The sequence below is a fragment of the Macaca fascicularis genome, chromosome 9, assembly GCF_037993035.2.
Source record: "Macaca fascicularis isolate 582-1 chromosome 9, T2T-MFA8v1.1".
In the NCBI taxonomy this organism is placed as follows: Eukaryota; Metazoa; Chordata; class Mammalia; order Primates; family Cercopithecidae; genus Macaca; species Macaca fascicularis.
Genome location: NC_088383.1, coordinates 71,260,177 through 71,279,434, shown reverse-complemented (window position 1 = coordinate 71,279,434; position 19,258 = coordinate 71,260,177). Strand labels below are relative to the sequence as shown.

General features: G+C 42.9%; 1 protein-coding gene across 12 annotated transcripts in view; it reads left to right on the top strand.

The window, feature by feature from the left end:
• Positions 1 to 19,258, top strand: part of SAMD8 (sterile alpha motif domain containing 8) — a 73,419-nt gene that overhangs the window by 39,563 nt on the left and 14,598 nt on the right. For all 12 annotated transcript variants that reach the window (XR_012417763.1, XR_012417760.1, XR_012417762.1 and 9 more), the window contains 2 exons: positions 1,580 to 2,172; positions 16,225 to 16,320. Coding sequence is in view for 7 of the 12 variants with exons in the window: in XM_065520860.2 (XP_065376932.1) it covers positions 1,580 to 2,172; positions 16,225 to 16,320 (689 nt within the window). In the remaining 5 variants the exon portion in view is untranslated. The remainder of the gene's footprint in view (positions 1 to 1,579; positions 2,173 to 16,224; positions 16,321 to 19,258) is intronic.

The window sequence follows — 19,258 nt, the reverse complement described above, 5'->3', positions numbered from 1 at the left end:
ATAGTGTTTTTTTCCATGTAGACCTTTGTCTCCTGTGTATCTGATATACTTTATAAACCTGAGGAGGCCCAAGTAACTGAATGTTTTACAATAGAAGAACATAAATAGAGCTGTGTGAAATCAAGGTAGTAAAAATTATTGGTACTTTTTAAAACATAGCACATTATTGGCCTTTTATTCTGCAGTATAAAGTCTGGGTCATCAAATTTGTGAGTACATTGAAATGACAGTTTTAAAATTTAAAAATTTTATTGCTAAAGTCCATGATAGTTTAAGAATAAAATGCCCTATTCAGTTCTATAATGTAATATTCAAAGCTGTAGAAAGAACTGAGTTATTATTGAGATTCAAATATATGTCTAGTTTAAAGGCTTCATATCTGTTATAGAAATCATTTTGTATATAGTAGTTAGAAATACGCTTAATTGGCCAGGCGCGGTGGCTCACGCCTGTAATCCCTGCACTTTGGGAGGCCGAGGCAGGCAGATCACGAGGGCAGGAGATCACTACCATCCTCGCTAACACGGTGAAACCCTGTCTCTACTGAAAATACAAAAAATTCTCCGGGCGTGGTGGCAGGCGCCTGTAGTCCCAGCTACTCCAGAGGCTGAGGCAGGAGAATGGCCTGAACCCGGGAGGCGGAGCTTGCAGTGAGCCGAGATAGCACCACGGCACTCCAGCCTGGGTGACAGAGCAAGGCTCCGTCTCAAAACAAACAAACAAACAAAAAAATATGCTTAATCTAAAACGTTTCCTAGAATTACAGTTATCTACTTTTCTTTTATGTTTATTTCCCCCCAGGTGGGGAGATACATTTTCCATGAACATGGAGATTTCAGAAATTGGATTTTTTTTCTCTCTTTTCTTTGACTTTCAAAAATATAATAAATCTTCCTATATTTCTTGATTTTATGAAAAGTATTAAAATGGGATTTTTCTTAGTTCTCGAGTAGACTTTTTAATTATGACTGATGTAGTGGAAAAGCCGTTTGTAAAATGTCTTTCTATAGAAATATTTGGTTATTAAATTTTCTTCTGCTGTTGGAGTCATATGCATAAAATTATTAGTGTGTTAATCTATTGAAAACCATTCATTATTGAATAATTTTTCTTTTACTCTAGAAGCCAACAGGATGGTGTAGCTAAATTACTGTTTCTGGGGGAGGGGGGTGTGTGTATTTATATATATATAGCTTATTTTTTGTTTTTGAGACAATCTCCCTCTGTTGCCCAGGCTGGAGTGCAGTGGCACAACCATGGTGCACTGCAGCTTTGACCTCCCAGACTCAGGTAATCCTCCCACCTCGGCCTACCAGGTAGCTGAGACTATAGGCGTACCACCATGCCCAGGCTAAATTTTCTTTTTTGGTAGAGATAGGGTCTTGCTATGTTGCCAGGACTGGTCTCAAACTCCTGGGCTTAAGTGATGCTCCCAACTCAGCCTCCCAAAGTGCTGGGGATTATAGGCATGAGCCACTGTGCCTGGCCTGTTTCTGGTGTATTTATGTGTGTTTGTCTTTGAAGAAATTGTTAGGACACACTGAAGCTTTTGTTTTGTTTTCCTGTTTTCTCCTGACAGGCAGTGGAGGAGGAAATGGCAGGTCATAATCAACTCTGCATTCGCCGCTGGACTACCAAGCATGTAGCTGTGTGGCTGAAGGATGAAGGCTTTTTTGAATATGTGGACATTTTATGCAATAAGCACCGACTTGATGGAATCACATTGCTAACATTGACTGAATATGATCTCCGGTCTCCTCCTCTGGAAATCAAAGTCTTAGGGGACATTAAAAGGTTAATGCTCTCGGTCCGAAAATTGCAGAAAATACATATTGATGTTTTAGAAGAGATGGGCTACAACAGTGACAGTCCCATGGGTTCCATGACCCCTTTCATCAGTGCTCTTCAGAGTACAGACTGGCTCTGTAATGGGGAGCTTTCCCATGACTGTGACGGACCCATCACTGACTTGAATTCTGATCAGTACCAGTACATGAATGGTAAAAACAAACATTCTGTTCGAAGATTGGACCCAGAATACTGGAAGACTATACTGAGTTGTATATATGTTTTTATAGTATTTGGATTTACATCTTTCATTATGGTTATAGTCCATGAGCGAGTGCCTGACATGCAGACCTATCCACCACTCCCAGATATATTCTTAGATAGGTAAGTTTTGTTTCTGGTTGCTAAGTTTGTAGGAGGTTGCTATAATTAACAGCAGTGATACTATATTTGTGATAATTATATTGTTTCTTATTGTGGTAGATGTATACTTTCCATTTGCTTTATCTGCTGGTATAAAAAGATATGCTTTGAAGTTACCTTTTTCACTTAAATTAGGCCTTTAACCTAGGTGAGTGAGAAAAACCACTGCTTAACTTTTTAATTTTTCAATTTAATTTAATTTTAATTTAATTTAATTTAATTTTTTATTTTGAGACAATCTCACACTGCACTGTCACCCAGGCTGGAATGCAGTGGCATGACCATGGCTCACTGCAGCCTCAACCTCCCGGGCTCAAGCAATCCTCCCACCTCAGCCTCCCAGGTAACTGGGACTGTAGACATGTGCCACCACGCCCAGCTAATTTTTAAGTTTTTTGTAGAGATAGAGTCCCACTGGGTTGCCCAGGCTGGGCGAACTCCTGGGCTTAAAGGATCCTCCCACCTTGGCCTCTCAAAGTGTTGGGATTACAGGCATGAGCCATCAGGGCCTGAACTGCTTAATTTATTTTTGTGTAGTTATAGCTCCTTGGGTACTTTAGATTTTTTGAGACGAGTCTCGCTGTGTCACCCAGGCTGGAGTGCAGTGGTGTGGTCTTGGCTCACTGCAACCTCCACCTCCCTGATTCAAGCCATTCCCCTGTCTCAGCCTCCAGAGTAGCTGGGATTACAGGCACATGCCACCATACCCAGCTAATTTTTTTGTATTTTTAGTAGAGACGGGGTTTCACCATGTTGGCCAGATTGGTCTCGAACTCTTGACTTCAGGAAATCCGCCCACCTCGGCCTCCCGAAGTGCTGGGATTACAGGCGTGAGCCACTGCGGTTGGCCAGGTACTTTAGATTTTAAGAGGGTATCCTGGAATGATGTTTGTAATAAGTGGAACTTGGTTGCCTTTTTTTATAATGAAGAATAGGGTTCTACTTTTTTCAAAAATATTGGTGGTGTCATATCACCAAATGAATTGGAACTATCACAAAGAGGATAAATGGATTCAGTGATAGCGTGCTGTTTTATTACATACTGAATACATAAAAAATATTGTATATGTGTAACATATGAAAAATAAGAATAGGACAGTAGGCCGGGCATGGTGGCTCATGCCTATAATCCCAGCATGTTGGGAGGCCCAGGTGGGAGGTTTGCTTGAGTCCAGGAGTTCAAGACTAGCCTACAAGTTCAAGACTTGCAACATAGCAAGACCCCCATCTCTCCAAAAACTTAAAAGTTAGCCAGGCATGATGGCACATGCCTGTAGTCCTAACTACTCAGGAGGCCAAGGTGGGAGGATCATTTGAGCCTAAGAGGTCGAGGTTACAGTGAGCTGTAGTTGCACCACTGCACTCCAGCCTGGGCAGCACAGCAAGACCCTGCCTGTCTCCAACAACAACAATAATAATAAAACAGTAAAGAAGTATTCAGAACTATTTTCACATTTTTGATTTTTAAATCTTTTAAAAATTTGGGTATTACTTCCTTGTTTGTTAATTTTTGGTTTTGTTTTTGTTTTTTAGATGGAGTCTTGCTCTGTCACCCAGGCTGGAGTACAATGGCATGATCTCAGCTCACTGCAACCTCCGCCTCCCAGGTTCAAGTGATTCTCCTGCCTCAGCCTCCCAAGTAACTGGGATTACAGGCACCCACCACCACACCTGGCTAATTTTTGTATATTTAGTAGAGACGAGGTTTCACAATGTTGGTCAGGCTGGTCTCGAACTTTTGACCTCAGATGATCTGCCCACCTCAGCCTCCCAAAGTGCTGGGATTACAGGCATGAGCCACCGCGCCTGGCTGCTTGTTTGTTTTTTATAAAACATTTTGCCCTTATAAAAGTGCTTTTGCTGGGCATTAGGGCTCACACCTGTGATCCCAGCATTTTGAGAGGATGAGGCATGTGGGATCACCTGAGGTCAGGAATTCGAGACCAGCCTTGCCAACATGGTAAAACCCTGTCTCTACTAAAAATACAAAAACTAGCTGGATGTGGTGGCGGACACCTGTAATCTCAGCTACTCAGGAGGCTGAGGCAGGAGAATTGCTTGAACCCGGGAGGCAGAGGTTGCAGTGAGCCAAGATCGCGCCATCGCACTCCAACCTTGGTGTCAGAGCGAGAGTCTGTCTCAAAAAAAATACATATGCTGGGCGCGGTGGCTCATGCCTGTAATCCAAGCACTTTGGGAGGCCGAGGCGGGCAGATTATGAGGTCAGGAGATTGAGACCATCCTGGCTAACACAGTGAAACCCCGTCTCTACTAAAAATACAAAAAAATTAGCTGGGCATGGTGGCGGGTGCCTGTAGTCTCAGCTACTCGGGAGGCTGAGGCCAGAGAATGGCGTGAACCCAGTAGGTGGAGCTTGCAGTGAGCCGAGATTGTGCCACTGCACTCCAGCCTGGGCAACAGAGCGAGACTCCATCTCAAAAAAAATACATACATACATACATAAAGTAAAATAAAACTGCCTTGTAGTATTTGTATTTGAAAATGAAATGAATTTAAAATGTCTGTGTTACCGTGCCAGAATAATGTATACATCTCATTTTGCTACCTGTCAAACCCCAACTAAAACTAGGTTTTTTTTGTTTTTGTTGTTTTGAGACAGAGTCCAGGTTGGAGTGCAGTGACGCAATCTCAGCTCACTGCAACCTCTGCCTCCCGTGTTCAAGCTCTTTTCCTGCCTCAGCCTCCCAAGTAGCTGGGATTACAGACATGTGCCACCATGCCCAGCTAGTTTTGTGGTATTTTTAGTAGAGACAGGGTTTCACTGTGTTGACTAGGCTGGTCTCGAACTCCTGACCTAAAATGATCCACCCACCTGGGCCTCCCAAAGTACAGGGATTACAGGCGTGAGCCACCATGCCTGGCGAACTATAGTAAAGAGTTTTTTGTTTTTGTTTTTTAAGTAAGCCCACAAGATGGAGTGGATAAAATAGGAGAAAACAGCCATACATTTTTGGAAGTTGGAAGACGGATGAGTGGCAATTGGCAAACCCAAAATTAACCTAATTATAAAATTTGAGCAATGGGGAAAACTGAGAACCAACCCAGTTTATATTGCAGATTTCTCAAGGATCTGGATACTGGAGGTGAAGGGGTGATACTACAGTAAGGAGAACTTATTGAAAGCTGTTTAAGAAGTTGTTATATCCCTGTATCTCCTCTCCTGTTTTATACAGTTTTTCCAACTGTAAACAGAAGACCCCAAGGAAGTAAGGAAGAAATCATGTGGCTGTCTGGGGAAAATAGTACTTTAGGGAAAGGAAACAGCCGAGTGCAAAAATCTGTACTGGGAGTGTTCCTGGCAGGTTTAAGGAACAACCAGTGAGAGATGAGAAGAGCAGATCTGAGAGGAGACAAGAAGCCAGGTTGTGTAAAGACTTGAGGACCATTGTAAGGACTTCAGCTTTCATTCTAAATGAAAAGGGAAGCCACTGGAAAGTACTGAGGAAAAGAGTTGAGGGATCTAACTTCTATTTTAAAAGGTCATTCTTGTTGTTGTATTGAGAATACCCTGGGAGTGTGGGTGGGGATCTAGGGATCATTTAAGAATTTATTAAATTCATCTAGTTAAAGATGTTAGATTGGATGAGAACAGTGGTAGAGGTGGTATGAAAGAGTCAAATTCTATATATATTTTGAAATTAGAACAGAATTTGCTGATGGATTTGATGAATTAATAGAGAGAAGTCAAATATTTTTCCAAGATGTTTTTGTTTTTTGAGACAGGGTCTCATTGTGTTCTCCAGGCTGGAGTTTAGTGGTGCAGTCATAGATCACCGTAATCTCAAATTCCTAGGCTCAAGTGATCTCCTTCCTTAGCCTCCTGAGTCACTACGACTACGGGTGTGTGCCACCACACCTGCCTGATTTTTAAATCTTTGGTAGAAATGGGGTTTTGCTATGTTGCCTAGGCTGGTCTCAAACTTTTAGCCTCAAGTGATCCTCCCTTCTCTGCCTCCCAAAGCACTGGGACTGTAGGCGTGAGCTACCACCCCCAGCCTATTCCAAGATTTTTAACCTGAGCATCTGTAAAGATGGAGTTGCCATTTACAGAGATGGGAAAACTGTGGAAGGAACTGACCTGGAGGGAAAATTAAGGGTTTGGTTTTCGACATGTCAGGTTTGAGATATGTTTTATAGCAAAATCAGATGTCAAGTAAGAGATAGAAATATGAGCAGAAGTTCAGAGAGAGACAGAAATCTAGGCTAAGATTTGGGAATGGGCAGAGAGAGAGAATAGTATGCCAGAAGCCAAGCCAAAAAAGAAAGTATTTTAAGAAGTTAGGAGGCCAGGCGCGGTGGCTCACGTCTGTAATCCCAGCACTTTGGGAGGCCGAGGCGGGCGGATCACAAGGTCAGAAGTTCGAGACCAACCCAGCCAACATAGTGAAACCCTGTCTGTACTAAAAATACAAAAATTAGCTGGGCATGGTGGCGCCCGCCTGTAGTCCCAGCTATTCGGGAGGCTGAGGCAGGAGAATTGCTTGAACATGGGAGGCGGAGGTTGTGGTGAGCTGAGATTGTGCCACTGTACTCCAGCCTGGGTGACAGAGCAAGACTCCATCTCAAAAAAAACAAGAAAAAAAAAAAGAAGTTAGGAACAATTGGCTGTATCAGATGCAGCTGAGAGGTCAAGTTAGATGAGGATAATTGACCATTGGCTTTAGCAACATGTTGGTCATCAGTGACTATGACAAGAGTTAATAAGGGCAAAATGGGTTATAATGGGTTCAGGAGAGAATGTGAGATGTATTGGAATTTACATGAAAGTACTCCACAAATATGAAACAACATGAGTGCAACAGTATTTGTTGTGACATTAATTGTAATAATTATAAATATTATAAATCTAAATGCTTACCCATGGGGAGCTGGTTGAATAGACTATCATACATCTATACAGTGGAATACTATTTAATCATAGAAAAGAATGAAGACAATTTCTGTGAACTGATACAAAACAATTTGCAGGAAAAACTCAGCAACAGTAGCACTATGAGCACACAGATCATGGTTTTAAAATACTATTCCCAGGCCAGGTACGGTGGCTGACTCCTGTAATCCCAGCATTTGGGGAGGCCCAGGCGGGAGGATTGCTTGAGCCCAGGAGTTCTAGCCCAGCCTGGACAACATAGTGAGATCCAGTCTCTACAAAAAATTAAAAATTAGCTAGGTGTGATGGTTTATGCCTGCAGTCCCAGCTACTTCAGAGGCTGAGGCAGGAGGATCACTTGAGTCCAAGAGATCAAGGCTGTAGTGAGCTGTGATCATGCCACTGCACTCCAGCCTGGGCAACAAAGCGACACCTTTTGTTTGTCTCAGTAAGTGAGTAAGTAAATAAATAAATACATACCATTCCTCACTAAAACGAACCAGACCAGGGCTGAGACCAAACAAACAAAAATAGTGGGGTGAGAGGGGAAGCTCTTCAAGAATAATATGAACAAATAAATGTGGACGGCATGATTATTCTGCCTCCTCGAGTGTATTCAGGCAAGTCATCAGTAGATGATAAAATCTATTATTAGGTGAAAGGCCACTGAGGGGGAGCTTATTCACATGATCTGAAAGTTTCATCTCACATATTACTTAATTACAGAGGGAATGAGGTAGCTTTACAGTGGCAAGATCTGACATGCATCACCTTAACCAAATGATCAAATGTGGCATCACAGTGGGACAAGCAGACATTATGTGCATTGGACGTGATGTCCACAGCATCACCTCTGTAATCATCTTGTCCAAAAATAAAAAACTTTAACCTGTATCTAATCACAAAGAAACAATCAGACAAATCCAGAACATGGAATATTCTACAAGACAGCTGATGTGGACTCTTAAAATGTCAGTGTCATGGCAGGCAAAATCCAGGGGGAAATGTAAGGGAAATTGAAGAGACAACCAAGAGAAACATGAACTTTAATTAGATCCTATATCAAGAAAAGAAAAATACTGCTATAAAGGACATTTTTGGGACAATTAGGAAAATTGGAATATGGACTGCATGTTAAATGATACTAAATCAGTGTTACAATTTCCTAGGTGTGATAGTGTATTGGGTTATGAGGAGGATATCGTTGTTCCTAGAGAAACAAAGGGGAGAAGTGTCATAATGTCTGCAACTTACTTCGGGGAGAGGTTCACCTCCCCGAAAAGAGTATGTGTGTATATGTATGTAGGTATGTATAGAAAGAATGAAAGAAGGCAAATGTGGCAAAATGTTATTTATTGTAAATGATGAGTTTAGGTGAAAAATACAGTGTTGATTCTGTTAACTTTTTTTGTAGGATCAGAATTTTTCAACTTAAAAGAATTAGGCAAAGAAATGAGAGAGAGAGAGAGAAAATGGAAACAGAGAAATTGGAGAAAAAGTCTTTCCTGTAGGGGCAAGTTTTCCTAGAAGGGCAGCAGAGAAATGGAGCTGTAGCTTGGGCAGGAGTGGGGAAGGATCTAGTGTCAAGAGGGCGTTTGTTCGTTTTTGTTTTTTTGATTGGCTATATAATAGCATGTTTGTTGTATTAATAATAAGAATGACTCAATGTGGGGGGGCAATGATGGCAGAGGAAAGAGAGGGTACAATGTTAGAAAGTGCCCTTCAGTAGATGAAAAGGAATGGGACCTTGTGGCTGGGAGAGGCTGGCCTTAGGCCCTTGGGCTGTTCCTTCATAACAGAGGGGAAGATCGAAAATAGGAAAACAGGTAGAGAGTTGCCATATGTGATGGTGGAGCACAAGGAAGTGCTGTCCTGATTGTTTTTATTTTCTCTGTGTAAAGACAGTGAGAATGGAGAGGAGGATGGAGGTTTGAGGAGGAAGGATAAGATGTATAAAATTAGCCATCTAGGAGAGTAGGAGAGTGAATAGACTTGTGTAATGCAGTAGCAGCATTTAATGGTCTCCTTGAGGTTAGTAGTCGCATTAGCATTATGTGTGTTTACCAGCCTCATTCAACAACAGATACAGGTATGGAATAGGTGGAAAACTGGATTTAAGCAGGGTTGAGTTTTGCTAGGCAGTACAATGAAGGGAAAAGTGGCAAGGGAGTGGTTATAATGAGGGACCATGGACTGATATGGATGAGGAAAGAAGTAAGGCCGGGTGCGGTGTCTCATGCCTATAATCCCAGCACTTTGGGAGGCTGAGGCAGGTGGATCACCTGAGGTTGGGAGTTCGAGACCAGCCTAACATGAAAAAACCCCATCTCTACTAAAAATTCAAAATTAGCCAACGTGGTGGTGCATACCTGTAATCCCAGCTACTCGGGAGGCTGAGGCAGGAGAATTGCTTGAATCTGAGAGGCGGAGGTTGTGGTGAGCTGAGATCACATTGTACTCCAGCATGGGCAACAAGAGCGAAACTCTGTCTCAAAAAAAAAAAAAAGAAAAGAAAAAAAGAAGAAAGTAAAGGATATGCGGTAGATGAAAAAATAGTAAACAAAAAACAAGCAAAAAATAAAAATAAAAAAACAAAGCATAGTAGGAGAGCAGGAAATGGTCCAGTAGAACAATGAGGCTTTTATTATTTTGAAGTATACTGGTTGGGTGCGGTGGCTCATGCCTGTAATCCCAGCACTTTGGGAGGCCGAGGCAAGTGGATCACCTGAGGTCAGGAATTCAAGACCAGCTTGGCCAACATGGCGAAACCCTGTCTGTACTAAAAATACAAAAATTAGCCGGGTGTGGTGGCATGCGCCTGTAATCCCAGCTACTCTGGAGGCTGAGGCAGAAGAATTGCTTGAACCTGGGAGGTGGAGTTTGCAGTGAGCCGAGATCACACCATTGCACTCCAGCCTGGGTGACAGAGCAAGACTCTGTCTCAAAAAAATAATAATAATAAAATAAAGTATACAATTAAGTGGTTTTTAGTGTATTTACAAAGTTGTACAGCCATCACCACTAATTCCAGAACATTTTCTTTCCTGGGAAGAAACTCATACCTATTAGCAGTCATACGCTGTTCCTTCCTTTCTTCAGACCCTACCAACCACTAATCTACTTTGTTTCTATGAATTTGTCTATTCTGGACATTTCATATAAGTGGAACCATACAATATCGGGTCTTTCTGTGTCACTCAGCACAACATTTTCAAGATTCATCCATACCGTAGCGTGTATCAGCACTACCTTCCTTCTTAATACCAAATAATATTCCACTGTATGGATGTACCAATTTTGTTTATCCATTTATCAGTTGATAGGTGTTTGTGTTGTTTCTACTTTTTGGCTATTATTAATAATGCTGCTATGAACATTCATGTGCAAAGTTTTTTTGTTTTTGTTTTTTTTTTTTTGTTTTTTTTTTTTTTTTGAGACGGAGTCTCGCTCTGCCGCCCAGGCTGGAGTGCAGTGGCCGGATCTCAGCTCACTGCAAGCTCCGCCTCCCGGGTTTACGCCATTCTCCTGCCTCAGCCTCCCGAGTAGCTGGGACTACAGGCGCCCGCCACCTCGCCCGGCTAGTTTTTTGTATTTTTTAGTAGAGACGGGGTTTCACCGTGTTAGCCAGGATGGTCTCGATCTCCTGACCTCGTGATCCGCCCGTCTCGGCCTCCCAAAGTGCTGGGATTACAGGCTTGAGCCACCGCGCCCGGCCTGTTTTTGTTTTTTGAGACAGAGTCTCACTGTTACCCAGGCTGGAGTGCAGTGGTGTGATCTCAACTCACTGCAACCTCCATTTCCTGGGTCAAACGGTTCTCATGCCTCAGCCTCCTGAGTAGCTAGGATTACAGGCGCACACCATCACACCCAGCTAATTTTTGTATTTTTAGCAGAAAAGGGGTTTCACCATGTTGGCCAGGCTGGTCTCGAACTCCTGACCTTAAGACATCTGCCCACCTCGGCCCCCCAAAGTGCTAGGATTACACGTGTGAGCCACCACGCCCAGCAGGACATATATTATCAATTTGCAGTGATGATTTCAAACCAAATTTTGCCTAACTCTTTTTACATGCTATGCCACTCACTGAAACTCCATGGTCTTAAACATCTAAACTTTATTCATAGGAGAATGGTAGCAGATGATGTCGGTGTTCCTTCTATATCCCCTCAGATCTCTTTTCCATTTTCTTGCACATGGATACTCCCAACATCCAGCAGATATGTCTGTGTTGGAGGGCTGCTCTTGGGCTGCTGGAGCAACTTTGCCTGCTTGAAGAGAAAGCCAAAAAGTACTTGGAAATTTACTTCCCACCAGCAGCTGTCCTTAACCAGTGACTCACTTCTCTTTGCCCTGGTTGGGACGACATTTAGATTGGACCTACACTGTCCCAAATTCCCCATAAGCCTAAGCCAAAGTTACCCTTTCCTGAGTTCTCCACGGAGCTTTGCTTGATGTCTCACCCTTGCTTTGCTTCCTTGCCTTCTAATCTCATAACCCACTGCCCTGTGGGCTTTCTTTGAGAACATTTCCCTGTAATTGACTTTCATACTGATGTTTGTTTCAGGGTCTGCTTCTGAAACTTACTTTATACAAATCCAAGATGTTCACCACATAGAAACAGAAAATTAGAAGGAAATAGGAATGTTTCTAGAGGCAGGCCCACCTACGGCAGTGAGAAGTGAGAGCTGATAACCTTAGTAGCAAGGGAGGAAACAGAAGCACTATAAAAAGCAAACATAAATAATGGAAAAACTACATCAATCTGGGGCTTAACTGTCCTTCATTTTTCAGTAGTCTCCGAGGTCATTACCATATACAGTGTAATAATCAGTGTTCATAGTGATGACTCTACTAAGGAAAATTAATTAATTAATTAATTAATTTATTTATTTATTTTGAGACGGAGTCTTGCTCTGTCGCCCAGGCTGGAGTGCAGTGGTGCAATTTCGGCTCACCTCAAGCTCCACCTCCCGGGTTGACACTATTCTCCTGCCTCAGCCTCCCGAGTAGCTGGCACTACAGGCGCCCGCCACCACGCCCAGCTAATTTTTTTGTGTGTTTTTTAGTAAGAGACAGGGTTTCACTGTGTTAGCCAGGATGATCTCGATCTCCTGACCTCGTGATCTGCCCACCTCGGCCTCCCAAAGTGCTGGGATTACAGGCATAAGCCACCGCGCCCTGCCAAGAAAATTAAATTATATCCAGAAAAAAGGCGTATCCATGTATAATGCATTTTAAAAGCTTAGCTCAAAAATAATACGAGGGATTGAATACACATTTGACAGCTTCCTCACAACAGTCCACTGAAATGACAGTAAAAGAGTGAAGAAACTGTATAATCCCATGAAAGCAAAAACAGTGCTAATAATGAAAGTTTGGAAAGTGGAACACTAAGTACCTGTTGTGAAGTTGGGGGTGGAAGGTGGCCCTGCCCAAGAGGTAAGTTTATTTTTACTTCAGAGCTCCGATAAAACAGAAAGTACCAAGCATCACTCAAGCCCAGGTATAGATAGGAGCTAAGTAGGGGAGAATTGGTTAAAAATCTCCTTAAGCCTGGGCAACATGGTGAAACCCTTTCTCTACAAAAAGTACAAAAATTAGCCAGGCATGGTGGAGTGTGCTGTAGTCCCAGCTACTGGGGAATCTGAGGTGGGAGGATGGCTTGATCCCAGGAGGCGGAGGTTGCAGTTAGTGGAGGTTGCAGTTAGCCGAGATTGCCCCACTGCACTGCAGCCTGGGCAACAGAGTGAGACCCTGTCTCAAAAAAAAAAAAAAAAAAAGAAAATCTACTTAAGCTTTTAGACCTGCTCTACTCTGATAGAAGACTAGTGGTCTGTTCTCTAGAGCAGTTGAATGTGAAGCACTGTTGACTTAGGGATACCATGTCCAGATGAGAACAGAGCTGCAGTGTTTTAAAGAGGATTCATTAAAAGTCTATATACCAATCATAGAGACTTCTAGCTCCCTTCCTTAAGTAGCCAGACATTTCCCATCTCCCTTCCCACCCAACCCCAGTCTTCCAAGAAGGATAAGATTCTTTGGAAAACCTGGAGAAAAACACTGTAAATAACTGGTTGGGATATCCTTATCTAATCAACCAGATCCCTGTGCACTCTGAGTGCGCAGAGAAACCTGAAACTTGACAAAGCTCAGTCTATGCCCACAGAATGTCTCATCATCTGTGAATGTAAAGTCTCATCATCTGTGCAGAATGTAAAGTCTCATCATCTGTGAAGTCACAGAATGACTTCACAGAATGTAAAGTCACAGTACTTTACTGTCAAATATGAATGGTCAGTCAAGAAACCAGACGTCTGAGAAAAACATTAACACAAACAGGAAAAAAGAAAGTAAATTGGAAAACACAAAATAGGGAGCAGATGAACACTTAAAAAAAACTTTTGTGTTTTCAAGAGAAATAAGAGATGTTGCATTCTATGACAGTAATGAGAGGCCCAAAGAAAATTCAGAGAAAAACAGCTTTTGGGAAAAAAAACATGAAAGAGATTTAAAATCCAGCAGGGGCTGGGCATGGTGGCTCACACCTGTAATCCTTTGGGAGCGCTTTGGGAGGCTGATTTGGCCGGATCATCTGAGGTCAGGCATTTGAGACCAGCCTGGCCAATATGGCAAAACCCCATCTCTGCTAAAAATGCAAAAATTAGCCAGGTGTGGTGGCAGGTGCCTGTAATCCCAGCTACTCGGGAGGCTGAGGCAGGGAGAATTGCTTGAACCCAGGAGGCAGAAGTTGCAGTCAGCCAAGATCACGTCACTACAGTCCAGCCTGGGCAACAGAGCAAGACTCCGTCTCAAAAAAAAAAAAAAAAAAAACCCAGCAGGATCGGCCAGGTGCCATGGCTCACACCTATAATCCTAGTCCAAGGCAAGTGGATCACTTGAGGTCAGGAGTTCGAGACCAGCCTAGCCAACATTGTGAAACCCGTTCTCTGCTAACAAAAATTAGCTGCGCATGGTGGTGGGCACCTGTAATCCTGGCTACTTGGGAGGCTGAGGCACAAAAATTGCTTGAACTCAGGAGGCAGAGGTTTCAATGAGCCAAGATTGCATCATTGCACTCTAGCCTGGGCAACAAAGCGAGACTCTGGATGCAGAACTGCCCACAAAGGACAATGAGAGAAAGGCCCATTTCTCACGTGAAGTGCTCATTTCAGAGTGCAAACAATCGAGGTTTGAACTCGATGCTTTTTTGTTGTTGTTGTTGTTTTTGAAACAGGGTCTTGCCCTGTCACCCAGGTTGCAGTACAGTGGCGCCATCACGGTTTACTGCAGCCTAGACCGCCCAGGGCCCAAGTGATCCTCCCACCTCAGCCGCCTAAGTAGCTGGGACTACAGGCCCGTGAAACTATGCCTGGCTAATTTTTTGTATTTTTTGTATGTGGTCTCACTTTGTTTCCCAGGCTGGTCTCAACCTCCTGAGCTCAAGTGATCCTCCCGTCTCAGCCTTCCAAAGTGCTGAGATTACAGGCATGAGCCACTGCGCCTGGCCCTTCATTTGTTTTTTGTTTTATCTCTTTCTCTCTATCCTCCCTTGTTTTGGAACCCTGTTTTTTAAATCTGTTTTCCATTTGTCCCTTTTTCCTCCTCACAAAACAGCTCCTATGATTACCCACTAATAAAGGACAGGTCACTTTAAGAAAGAAAAAGGAGAGAGGGAGAGAAAAAGAGAGAAAGAGACTGGGCACAGTGGATCACGCCTGTAATCCCAGTACTTTGGGAGGCTGAGGTGGGCCAACTACTTGAACTCAGGAGTTCAGGAGACCAGCCTGGGCAACATGATGAACACCCCCAACTCCCGGGTCTCTACAAAAAATACAAAAATTAGCCAGACGTGGTGCTGTACAACTCGAAGTCCCAGCTACTTGGAAGGCTGAGATGGGAGGATGGCTTGAGCCTGGGAGGCAGAGGTTGTAGTGAGCCGAGGTTTCATCACTGCCTCCAGCCTAGGTGACAGAACCAGACCCTGTATCAAAAAAGAAAAAAAGAAAGACGGAGGAAAGAAGGAAGGGAGGAAGAAAGGAAGGGGAAGGAGACTGAAACAAAGTGAAATAGTCCAAATAGGTCATCTCTGGGTGCCAGGAATACTGATGTTTTTTTTTATTTTTTGGACATTTCTACTAAAAACTTTTCTACAATGACCTGTTAATTTTATAACTAGGGAAATAGTTATTTAAAAAAAGAGGCCGGGCGCGGTGGCTCACGCCTGTAATCCCAGCACTTTGGGAGGCCGAGGCAGGCGGATCACAAGGTCAGGAGATCGAGACCATCCTGGCTAACACGGTGAAACCCCGTTTCTACTAAAAATACAAAAAATTAGCCAGGTGCGGTGCGGGCGCCTGTAGTCCCAGCTACTCAGGAGGCTGAGGCAGGAGAATGGCGTGAACCCGGGGGGCGGAGCTTGCAGTGAGCCGAGATCCGGCCACTGCACTCCAGGCTGGGCGACAGAGCGAGACTCCGTCTCAAAAAAAAAAAAAAAAAAGAAAACATGGCCGGGCACGGTGGCTCACGCCTGTAATCCCAGCACTTTGATAGGCCAAGGCAGGTAGATCACAAGCTCAGGATTTCAAGACCAGCCTGGCCAAGATGGTTAAAACCTGTCTCTATTAAAAATACAAAAAAATTAGCCGGGCGTGGTGGTGGGCACCTGTAGTCCCGGGTACTCAGGAGGCTGAGGCAGAGAACTGCTTGAACCCGGGAGGTGGAGATTGCAGTGAGCCGAGATCACGCCACTGCACTCCAGCCTGGGCCACAGAGCGAGAGTCCATCTCAAAGAAAAAAAAATTCCTTTCTTGTACAACTTTTTGTAATTCTCTGAAGCTAATAAATTCTTTTTTTTTTTTTTCCCCTCTGGTATTTGCTGTCAGTCACTTCTTTATAGAGAACCCTGACTGGGAATCAGTGGACGAGAAACAGGTTCTGATAGGTGGGGGTACTTTATGACACAGATTTTTTCTTCCAGTTTCTCCAAATATCATCTTCTGAAAGGGATAAAAGTTATATAAAACCAATTTTAAGGTCATTATTAAAAGAGCACCTTACTGAAAAGGGTGGCATCATTCACATATATACTTCTTCAATTCAAAATCATTTTTTTCTGTTGCAGCGTTCCTAGAATCCCATGGGCCTTTGCCATGACGGAAGTATGTGGCATGATTCTGTGCTATATTTGGCTCCTGGTTCTTCTTCTTCACAAGCACAGGTACCTCATTACTCCATTAAAATACTGAAAATATTTTAATTGTTGTATCAATACCATAAAATCTTATCTTTCTCTTTGCATTTCCTTGTTAATTTCCTTCTCTGGTCATTGTGACATAGTTATTAACAAAGGATTTTGAGTTTGATCAGTAAGAGTCAGCCTAAGATAATATCTACATATTTAGTAATAATCCTGAATGCATTTTGCAAGGAAAGATCAGAGATGCCCTGTGCCTGATCATGCTCATCTCTGATCTAAAAAAAGGTAAGAGGCCTGGCGCGGTGGCTCATGCCTGTAATCCCAGCACTTTGGGAGGCCAAGGTGGGTGGATCACCTGGGGTTAGGAGTTTGAGACAAGCCTGACCAACATGGAGAAATCCCATCTCTACTAAAAATACAAAATTAGCTGGGTGTGGTAGCGCATGCCTGTAATCCCAGCTACTCAGGAGGCTGAGGCAGGAGAATCGCTTGAACCCTTGGGTCGGAGGTTGCAGTGAGCTGAGATCCCGCCATTGCACTCCAGCCTGGGCAAGAAGAGTGAAACTCCATCTCAAAAAAAAAAAAAGAAAAAGAAAGATAAGAAAACCTTATCTTTCTTTAGAAACTAACTGAAATGTTACTTTCTGTAGAAGGATAGAAACTCTTCCAAGGACATTCTTTGGTCACATGTTTAGATGGAAGAAATTTTCTCTGCTTGGAGGAGGCCCATTAAAAAAGAGATTATTGGCTGGGTGTAGTGGCTCACGCCTGTAATCCCAGCACTTTGGGAGTCCAAGGCAGTCGGATCACGAGGTCAGGAGATCGAGACCATCCTGGCTAACACGGTAAAACCCTGTCTCTACTAAAAATACAAAATTAGCCGGGCATGGTGGCAGGTACTTGTAGTCCCAGCTACTTGGGAGACTGAGACTGGAGAATGGCGTGAACCCGGGAGGCGGAGCTTTGCACTCCACTGCACTCCAGCCTGGGTGACAGAGCGAGACTTCATCTCAACAACAACAACAAATGATTCGTCAAGCACAGTGGCACATGCCTGTAACCCTAGCACTTTGAGAGACTGAGGCAAGAGGATTGCTTGAACCCAGGTGTTCGAGACCAGCCTGGGAAACATGGGGAGACCCTGTCTCTACAAAAAATTTAAAGATGAACCAGGTGTGGTGGCACATGCCCATAGTCCCAGCTTCTCAGGAGGCTGAGGTGGGAGGATTGCTTGAGCCCAGGAGGTCAGGGTTGCAGTGAGCTGAGATTGTGCCGCTGTACTCCAGTCTGGGTGACAGAGCCAGACCCTGTCTCCAAAAAAAAGAAAAGATTATTTTGCACAACATGTACATATATACTTCTTCTTCACATATATACTTCACATATATACTTCTGGTTTACTTCAGATGGTATAGGAAGTTGCTAAATGGGAAAGTGCTTCTTGGTATTTTCGCCAAAAAATATAGAGGAAAGAATTTATTTACTTTAATTTTATTTATTTTTACTGCTTCTTGTGGAGCAGGGCTAACTCACAGGCAGTGTACCCAGAGTCAGCAAGGAATAATTTTTTTAATTAAAAAAAGGAGGCCTGGGGGGCTCCTTTCCTAGTTTAATGGGCAGGAAGAATTAATGGATTTAAGTAAAAAAAACAAGGCATTGTAAGCAAAAAATTTAAAGACAAAATTAGGAGATACTGCCTAAGAGCTCCTGAGGGGGTTAAAAAAATTATAGATATGTGAGCTTTTGAGATTGTTTAAAGAAAAAAAATTGTAGCTTCTGCTGTCCATTGTTTTTGGAACACTGGAGAGAGGAACAAGGGTAGTTGCCTGAGGTTTTGACCTTTCTCGTCACCAGGAAGTGCTTGAGGTAAACCACAGTGATGAGCTTTAGGTCCTAAGTAGCAGTTATTTCAGTGTTCTGAAGGTGGAAAGAAAGGTCGGTGGTTACTATTCTTACCACACTTTTAGGCCACATTGAGCCTCATTCTCTCCCATTTTGTCCTGTTTTGTAGCAATATTTTAAATTCTGGATTGCTTAAAACCAGAGGTGGTTTTAAAATGTGTGTATCATTGCTGCTTTCTGGTTAACTTTGCCTCACAAGATCTCATGAATTTGAATTTATCTACTCTTCAAAACTGGAGTTTACCTTCAGGAAACCTTGGTAGGTTTAATAAAGCATAGAGGTAACCTGTTAAATCCAAGTGTTAATGTTTACTTAGTCAAAGAAAGTGTTTCTCAAAGTGTTTGTACCACTTTCATTAGAATCACCTGAGTGCTTGTTAAAATGCAGATTCCTAGGCTCCATCCCAGGGGTGCACATAATGCTTGAAACATTCCTAGCCTTGTGTTCAGTGCTTTTTCTGAGGGTGGAAGGATCATTTCAAAAATATGTGATACATGGTCCCTGTCCTCAGGAATCTTAGTCTAACAGTACTAGTGTTGTCACAGTACAGTTCATGATTACCCAAGTGACAGTTATTCAGAATTTTTGTTTGATATATACTTGATATAAAAAAATTTTTTTAACTTAGTATTTTATAGCTTAAGAGAAGTTAGAATGAGTATTCGATAGCTACTATCATTAACCAATTTACAATGGGTTTTTTTGTTTTGTTTTGTTGGAGATAGGGTCTTGCTCTGTCACCTAGGCTAGATAGAGTGCAGTGATATATCATGGCTTACTGCATCCTTGACCTCCTGAGCTCAATCAGTCCTCTTGCCTCAGGCTAGAACTGCAGGTACACACCAACATGCCTGACTAATTTTTTGTAGACAAGGTCTTACTGTGTTGCCCAGGCTGGTCTCATGCAATCCTCCTTCCTGCCTTAGTCTCCCAAAGTTCTGGGATTATAGACATGAGCCACTGCACCTAGCCTTCAGTTATTAATGAGCAAAAAATTCCCTAGAATCACAGGTGTTTAACTTTACCTCCTTTTTTTTGTTTTTTATTTTTATTTTT